Source organism: Pteronotus mesoamericanus, unplaced genomic scaffold (assembly GCF_021234165.1).
Source record: "Pteronotus mesoamericanus isolate MK-2021 breed Mesoamerican mustached bat unplaced genomic scaffold, CSHL_Meso_final scaffold_174, whole genome shotgun sequence".
Taxonomy (NCBI): domain Eukaryota; kingdom Metazoa; phylum Chordata; class Mammalia; order Chiroptera; family Mormoopidae; genus Pteronotus; species Pteronotus mesoamericanus.
This window is the reverse complement of record NW_026555309.1, coordinates 38,530,543-38,538,505: the sequence shown is the minus strand read 5'-3', so window position 1 is coordinate 38,538,505 and position 7,963 is coordinate 38,530,543. Positions and strand designations below refer to the sequence as shown.

Below are 7,963 nucleotides of genomic sequence, written 5' to 3'. Positions count from 1 at the left end.
TTGCTTGTAAAATTAAGGTTAACAACATGCCTCCCAGAGCTTCAGCCCATGCAGAGGGCCTAGCACCTGGTCGTATTGGGCACGCAGCAAAGTTTGGTTTCTACTCTGCTTTCTCCATCTACTCTTTCACTGGGCAGAACCCTGGGTGTGAATGGAACAAGGGAATGGCATGGGTTAACAGAAGTAAAGAGGGTTTCTTCTTCATTTCCCTCCTAACCCTCCCAGCCCTTAACCCCACCCCTTGTATACTTAACTGTTATCTTTAATCTCTAGCACCCCTTTGCCTCTAACGCCACTCTCCAGCTTACTTGCTCTTTCATTCTTTCAAGTATCCACTCTGGCCCTTATCGCCAATCTCCAGGAAGCATCTTATAACCCTGATAAGATGTGAAGGCCCCAGACTCACTTTAACAAAGCCCTTGTCCTTTCCTCAATAACCTCTTTTCCCACCTTTGTAACTTGCTCCTTTAAGGGCCAAATTCTGTTAATTTGTAATTGATGAAAACAAAGAAGAAACAAAACACTCGCAAACTTAAGATCTGGCTCAATTATATATTTGCCAGATATTTTATTTTTTCTAAAAACAATAAAAAAAATCAACTTTAAAAAGGAAAATGTATTTAAATAAAAAAATTATGGTTTATAATACATGGGCTTTGGTAGAACTACTTATAAATGTTTTATTAAAGTTATTTACATTTAATGGACATATTTACAAAGGAAATTTTAAGATTTTTTTAAAAAAACAATTCTTAAATACAAATTTGTTAAAGGGGGGGCGGGGGAAAGAAAAGATGGAAAGCATAAAAAAAGTTCTTTTATGCCTAATGTCCCATTTGAGGCAGTTTACAGTATGGTCAAGCCTTTTAGTCCTAAGGCTTGTCCAAGGTTGTGCGGTTGCACTTTACCATGCAGTTGGGAAAGAAAAAAGTTCATACGTATAATAAATTCTGCATTTTTGCCAGGAGGAACTTTTTTCCTTACTTTCCCTTAGTAACAACTGAGAAGTCATATGTGATTCTAGTTCCTCCCTCCAATAGGTCAATTTTATGCACAAGAGTTCCGTAGCTGTTCAAGTTTGTGTTTAAACTGTTCTCGTCGTTTCCGCAATACGTCCTTTTCTGAAATGAGCTTTTGCTCCTCTGCTTGGATGGCCAGGATGTATGCGGTGGCTTTTTTAAGGATAACTACCTTTGGGGCTTTTTCATTGTTTTCCAACTCTGGGATCTGGTCGCGCAGGGCGAAAAAGCTGCGTTTCAGCTCATTTCTCCTCTGGCGTTCCAAGACGTTGTGTGTCCGCCTCTTGTCATTCTCCTCTGTATCCGAGGACCTGGGGCTGGAACATTTGCGGTTGTTGCTAATCTGTTTCAGGACTCTGCCACTGTCCAACTTTGCTCTCTTGGTGGGGGGATAGTCCTTCCTAGTGGAGGGGGGCGCTGCGTAATTGTGCTGATGGGTAGACACATGGCATCTCTTAAGGACCAGTGGGCTGTGAGGAGGTTTGCTGTGACTTCCGGCCGACGGTGACCCTGATTCTGACCTTTTGCCAGGGGGCTGCCTCTTTTCCACAGAAACAACATCAATTTCTTCCTCATCCTCTTGTTCTTCCTCTTTAAGAAAGGAAAGAGAAATCACCCGGTTAGCAACATTTCCTTAATCAATGACTACATTAAATGAATGCTATATAAATATAAGGTGTTATTATATGAGGAAGGACCTGGCACAAAATTATCTCAGAGGACAAATTAACCAATCATCCCCGCTCTTCCCCACCATGAAGGCAGAATGACAGCTGGGGTTATGGCACAGGCAAGAAAATTACAATTTACCAGGATACAACATTGATGCCAGTTCTTACCTAAGACTTAATGAGGCTTTGGACACACCCAAAGCACATCACATTCCCAAGCACCTCCTATTTTTAAGGGACTCTACCAAGAACCCTTCAGATGTTGCAAAGGATAGCTGCAAACTTCTTGGTAAGACTTTAGCAACTCCCTATTTTACTGGAAGTGCAGTGGCGGGGCCGGCGGGGGGGGGGGGGGGGGGGGGTGTCTTGCAGCTTTGCCAAAGTCCTAGGGGGTGGGGGAAGGAAGAAAAGTCCAATTTTGGAAAGGGTTTGCTTGTAAGTGTTCAAAAGAGGCTGAAAAGATCCCAGCCTCTCAGGTCATTCACGCGGGCACTTTCACTAGTTCGCAGCCTCCGGCTGGAAGCTGCCCCGCCTCCGCCCACAGCCCCTCTTCAATTTCGAAGATCTGCAGTCCATTACATTCCAACACTTCTCAGAAAGGAAGAGGGAGGTAATTCTTTCCCTTAAAGAGATCAATCCTCGCTTAATCTCTTTCACACTACCCCCTTCCCCTAGGGCAATTAAAATGCTTCAGGAAGGTAAGAGGGAATGGATTGAGTTGCAAGATAAATCAGGAAGATTTAAAATCCAAACGAAATTCCTAAGGGGTGGGAAGGTAAGGAAGGAGCTGGCCACTGGGGCGGTCTTTGGGGAAGGGATGGGAGGGAAGAGTAAAGCCTAGTGTTTCTGGGACGCTGAAGTTCCCAGTTCGTTCCAGATCAGGTATTCCTTTCCCAAATAGAAGAAAAGAGAAAAGACGGTGTCAAATGAAGTGGCCGGCAGAATTAGCGGCCAATGAGAATAAGAGGCAGTCAGCCAGTTCCCTTGGTCAGGCCCGCAGGGGTCCAGCTTACCAGAGTCGCTGCTGGTGGTGGGTGGTGTGTCTTCGTGGAGCGCCAGGGGCTCTGGGGTGGCCCGCGGGGAGGAGGAGGCAGAGGAGAGCAGCGAGTCCGAGGACGGGGAGAAGGCGGTGGAGTCCGGGGAGGCGCAGGGCTTGGGCGAGCTGCTGTCGTTGAGGGGGTAGGGGAAGACCACGGAGGGGTCGATGCATTCAGAGGCGGCGGCACTCAGGTCCTGCAGGTAGAGGCTGGAGGTGGAGCAGGCGCCGTGCCCTCGGGCGGGGCTCCGGCTGCCGCCGTCTTTGCGCGCAGCCTGGTAGGAGGCCAGCTTCTCGGAGACAAGCTTGGCGGCGGCAGAGAAGCCGCTCCACATACAGTCCTGGATGATTATGTTTTTGATAAGCGTCTCGTCGTCGGGGTCGCAGATGAAGCTCTGGTTCACCATGTCTCCTCCCAGCAGCTCGGTGACCATCTCCAGCTGGTCTGCGGTGGAAAAGCTGCCACCGCCGCCGTCATCAACATCCCTGGGGGAGAAGGAAGCGAACGCAACGTAGGAGGGCGAGCAGAGCCCGGAGCGGCGGCTCGGCGACAGGGGCGGGGTGGGCAGCAGCTCGAATTTCTTCCAGATATCCTCGCTGGGCGCCGGAGGCTGCAGCTCGCTCTGCTGTTGTTGGTGATAGAAGTTCTCTTCCTCGTCGCAGAAGAAATAGGGCTGCATAGAATCGTAGTCGAGGTCATAGTTTCTGTTGGCGAAGCTGACGTTGAGGGGCATCGCGGCAGTCTGCTGAAGGGGGCACACAAAGAAGGACAATTATTAAGTTAAGGGGGATCTAGGTTGGTGCCTCAACCCCGCGCAGCGCGCAGTGCGCGCCACCACTCCGAACCACTCGCCTTCCAGCGATATCCCCCCAATGGGCCAGTGGCGAGAAGGGTGGGGGCAAAAGGACACCCCTTTATCCCCTTAGTGGGACCTATCTCGGACACATACTTGGTGAGCCAGCGAAGGAGCGCCAGCGGGACTTCGGTCTCCCCGAGCCCAGAGCGCAAAGCCTAGGACTAGGCGCCGCAGCCGCAGCCGCAGCCGCCGCCGCCGCCGCAGAGCAATCGAATTCGGCTTTGGCCTCGGGAAGAGGCAGGGAGAGGCGGCGGCCGGGAATACAATCTACCAACCCCGAAAAGTTTTGCGCCACCTGAAGGAGAAGGAGAGGCGCTGCGGCGGGAGCGGCTGCGCCCCCTTCGCTCGCACCCCAGCCTCACTCCTTTCCCCACGGGCGCCACAGCCCCTCCCAGCCTCATTCTCCATCCCCACCCTGACGGCTCCCTCTCCCTTCTTTGCCGGCTTTTCTTTTTCCTCGCCGGCCCAGGCGGCGGGCTCAGCCGCGGCCCTTAACACTCCCCCTCCCACAAATAAAAGGGGGGGAGTATTCGAGAATAATAGGGGCACCTCCCTTCAACACCCAATACGGCTACGCAACTGCGCCAGAGACCCAGCTGCGATTCCGGGCCCGGAGCGGGGGCGCCCTTCCCTCCACCCGCTGAGGACAGCAGCTGTTCTGAAAAAGCTCGGAGCCCCGCTCCTGGCGGTCCCTCCGCATCTAAGGGGCGCGGTGACACTAAGGCGGCGGGGGAGCTAAGGTTGGGAGCGAAGATTTGCCCTCGTTTTCTAAGTCAATGAATCCAGGAGGCTCGGATCCATCCCTGCCCCAGCCTTCCCTCTCCGCCTCCCTGCCTCTCCGCAATACCAAGTCGTAACGCCTCGGTAACACCAGGTCTTTAATTTTACTCTTCTTTTTAGAAGCCAAATGCCAACTTCGGAAAAGGACCAGAGGACCGATTGGAAACGCCGGGGGAATCGGCGGGCGCGGCGCGCCGCGCCGCAGTGTCTCGGTTGTCAGAAATGCGGTCAAAAAAGCTGGAATTTAAATACCCTTTCCGAGACCCGAAAAGTCGGCGGCTGCGCGAGTTCTTTAGATCACAGAGAAAGATATGCAATCCTTACTCCAAGGAGCTCAAGATGCAAAGGGCTTTTTGCCCGACACCCCTATCTCCTTTCCCTCAACCCACCCCAAAGCGATTAATGCAATAAAGCAGGAATGTCCAACCGGCCGGACTCTGCGTCAATATCCATTGGCAAAAATCTCCAAAGGCTTGTTTAAAATACGCACTCCCCTCTTCTCTCTGCATTCCACTCTCCCATCTTGATCAGCCCCTCTACGCCACCCCGACCTACCCCAACTACTCTGATAAGTGTCAATAGTACAGGAATGGGAGAGAAGACACCCCGATTCGGGTATTGGACTCATAGACCCCATAACGCGGTAGGGAAAAAAAAAATTAAAAGACAAATAGATCCGGGTGCTTACCGGGTCTCCCACTATCCGAAGAAAATCCAGCGTCCAAAGAGGGCAAGGGGCGCCTTACAGAGGAGCCGGTCGTCGTCAGCGGCGGGGAGAAGGGTCTCTCCAAAGAGGCAGAAGAACCTCTCCGCGTCCGCGTCGGGTGTTGTAAATTCCAGGGGAAAGTGCCCGCCCGCTGCAAGGGGCAAAGTTTCCTGGACAGGGCGAGGGTTGCGGATCGCTGGCGGGGGTCGGCAGGAATGGCCGGGAGGAGGTGGCTGGTCCGGAGGCGGAGAAGCCCCCCTTTCGCTCCGGATCTTCCTGCCCTGGGCGCCCCGAGCGCGACTCGTTCGCCCGGCTCGCTCAGCTCACGCCGGCGGGTCCGCCCGCTCGCTCCCTCTGCCTCTCGTAGGAATTACTACAGCGAGTCAGATAAGCCGGTTTTATATTGGTTCATCCCACCCCTCTGTCCTTTTCCCGCCAAGCCTGCGAGTAGCCCAGCCCTTCGCGAGGCGGGAGGGTGGGAGGGTAGGAAAGCGGCAGACGGGACGCGTGAAGCGCGGTGGTAGCAGCAGCCGCGAGAAGCGCAGCTGGGGGGTCCTGTGGCGCGCAGACCCTCGCCTATAAAGGGCTGGTGGGCGGGATCGCGAGAGAGGATCTTTTTACAGATCCCCCCCACCTTTGGGAAACCGGGAGGGGCGCCCGTGTAGAGGGAGGGGCGGGGGAAGGAGACTCAGCCTTAGAGCCCGGCCCTCTGTCGGATGTAAATAGTCAGATCGTAGTATTAATTATCCGGCGCGCGCCTACCATTTAGTACGGTCCCTCTCTCTGCTGTTCCTCCGGCGCAGCACTTTGTGTGACAGGCCGCTTACTGGTCCTGCGTGCTTAAATCATCACAGGCGGAACAGCTGAGTTCCCAACACTGAGAATACACCGTGTACCCAGGGCCACGCCACGCACGTCCCAGGCAGCCCGGCGCTTCCCTAAGGCTGGGGAAAGGGCAGCCTTTGGAATAAGTCCTATCAAGAGAGGCGGAAAGAAAGAATATTTATCGGTGTGCGCTGAGTGTCTGTGGGGTATTAGTGTAGATGGGGATAAGTGATAAGAGCTGGGAAATGCCTGGAATTATTAGAAGAACTCCTCAATGCACTGCCACGTATACTTGGAGACCGCATTATGAACAAACACCCATTGCATTTTTGAGGGGTGTCATGCTTTGTGTGTGTATAGCTGTCTCGATTGGGCACCTTCCATCAGAATGACCCCCCAATTTGTTGCCAAGGCAGCAGTCCCCCCTCCCCGCACCGCCCGCGCAGACCTACACAGGGCTCCGCGAGAGCCGGCTGTGCCCCAGTGCGCGTTAATCCCTGAGATTTTTTTTGCGTGCTCGGCGCTGGAGTAAGGAAGATGAACCGTAGTTGTAAGTGTGCGCTGCGGGGTTCCCTCCTCCTGCTCTCTGCCAGCCTGTAACCACCTCCCCCCACCGCCCCACCAACGCATCCCCGCGCCTCCTGGAGTTCCAATCCCGCAGCCAGGTTTCAGAAAAATCCTCTTTGCGCCCATAGCTCGGGTTTGCACCAGCCTGGGGCTCCCAGGTTTCGGGGAAATCAAAGGCTCTAGACGCTAGAATATTGGGGAGGGGTGGAGACAGCCGCCGAACCGGACTCCCCAGAAGAGGGAGATGAAGCGAGCCTGAGGTCCCTGCCGGTGTTATCAGCAGGGACCCCGGTGAAGAAAACCGTTAACTCTTTCGTCCTTGGACAAACCGGACATTTAACTTCTTTTCGGGTCTTCTTTTCCCCTTTATTAGTGGAACCATGATCATGAACGAAAAAATGCATCGATTTTGACCAAAGGAGAGGATACAAGTATTAGTTCTGTGCCTTTGGGAGGCGGGGGAGGGGGGGGTGCTTCAGCCAATAAAAAAATTGGCCGACTTTCAGGCATTAATTTCCTAGTTCACTGACCCTAAATTTTTTGTTCTGAACGCCATAGTGAAAGTTTCTATGTATAATCAGCGTACAATCTATTTACATTTCATGTGCGCTTCAACCCAGAATGTTGTCCAACACGACATATGACTTATTCTTTGCCTGAATGAATCTATATTTAATATTTAATGCATATTCTCTCGGGATTTGCAATTTTGCATGATGCTAGGGCATTAAAAACAAAGGCCACCTTCCCATCCCTGGTCCTTCACCCAAAAGCATTTTAAGTTAAGTTTTCCACTCCTTACCCACCCCCTCCCAAAACAGGAAAAAAAAAACCCGAAAAACAAACAAACAAACAAACAAAACTCGGAGGGGTGGGCGCGCATGTAATGTGCTTGTGTTCAAGGTAAATTATTAGCCGTTGAAGTTTGCAGCTCAGCGTTCGATTGTTAAATGAGTAGTAACTTCCTCCAAATCAAGCGCCCAGCATAATTCAGCTTTAAGGTTGCAAATTGCTTCCGCCTCCAGGCCTTTGCCGCAAACGCGAGAGCGACCAATCCCTGGTCAAGGTTTTGCTGCAAAGCCTGTTTGCCTCGCCCCACCTCTGGGCTGCACACTGGGGTTTGCGAAAGTAAAGTGTGCCCTCTACTGGTAGCTGAGATCACCGCGTCCAACTGAGGCCTGGGAGTAGGGTGGGGGCAGGGGCAACCGGAGCTGGCGCTCGAGTTACAGGAGACGCAAGGATCCCAAAGCTCTTTAAAAATCGGTTTCCAGCCATCTCGTCAGGATTCCTTCAAGTTGACTGCAAAGGAGCGGCAGAAAGAGGAATTCCTGGAGGGAAAAGTGGTTCAGAGGTGGCTATTAAGCCACACAAGCGGTAGTGAAAATTAACCCATCGCTTCTTATTGACAATGGACATTACCCGATGCTATTTGTGAGAAACGTGAAATAATGAACAAGTACACATATGGGGAAAAAAGCCAGCAGAACTCTGACACAGCAAAG

The 7,963-nt window shown here is 52.4% G+C and overlaps 1 protein-coding gene across 3 annotated transcripts; it reads right to left on the bottom strand.

Annotated features, from left to right (window-relative positions):
* Window positions 1-564: 564 nt before the first annotated feature.
* On the bottom strand, window positions 565-5,406 carry MYC (MYC proto-oncogene, bHLH transcription factor). 3 transcript variants are annotated; one of them, XM_054590093.1, is made up of 3 exons: window positions 5,052-5,406; window positions 2,704-3,472; window positions 565-1,610 (listed from the first exon to the last, which is right to left on the bottom strand). In XM_054590093.1, the coding sequence occupies exons 2-3, from the start codon at window positions 3,458-3,460 to the stop codon at window positions 1,048-1,050; spliced, it is 1,320 nt and encodes a 439-aa protein (XP_054446068.1). In that variant the 5' UTR covers window positions 3,461-3,472; window positions 5,052-5,406; the 3' UTR covers window positions 565-1,047. The 3 variants fall into 3 exon arrangements, with proteins under 3 accessions (XP_054446068.1, XP_054446069.1, XP_054446070.1); XM_054590094.1 differs by having other exon boundaries at window positions 2,704-3,469; XM_054590095.1 differs by lacking the exon at window positions 5,052-5,406 and adding an exon at window positions 3,677-3,765.
* Between the last annotated feature and the right edge of the window lie 2,557 nt (window positions 5,407-7,963).

Coding starts and splice junctions, on each gene's coding strand:
- MYC (XM_054590093.1), bottom strand. CDS start 3,460: ATGCCCCTCAACGTCAGCTTCGCCAACAGAAACTATGACCTCGACTAC. Junction 1,611..2,703: donor CACCACCAGCAGCGACTCTG/GTAAGCTGGACC, acceptor CCTTTCTTAAAG/AGGAAGAACAAGAGGATGAG.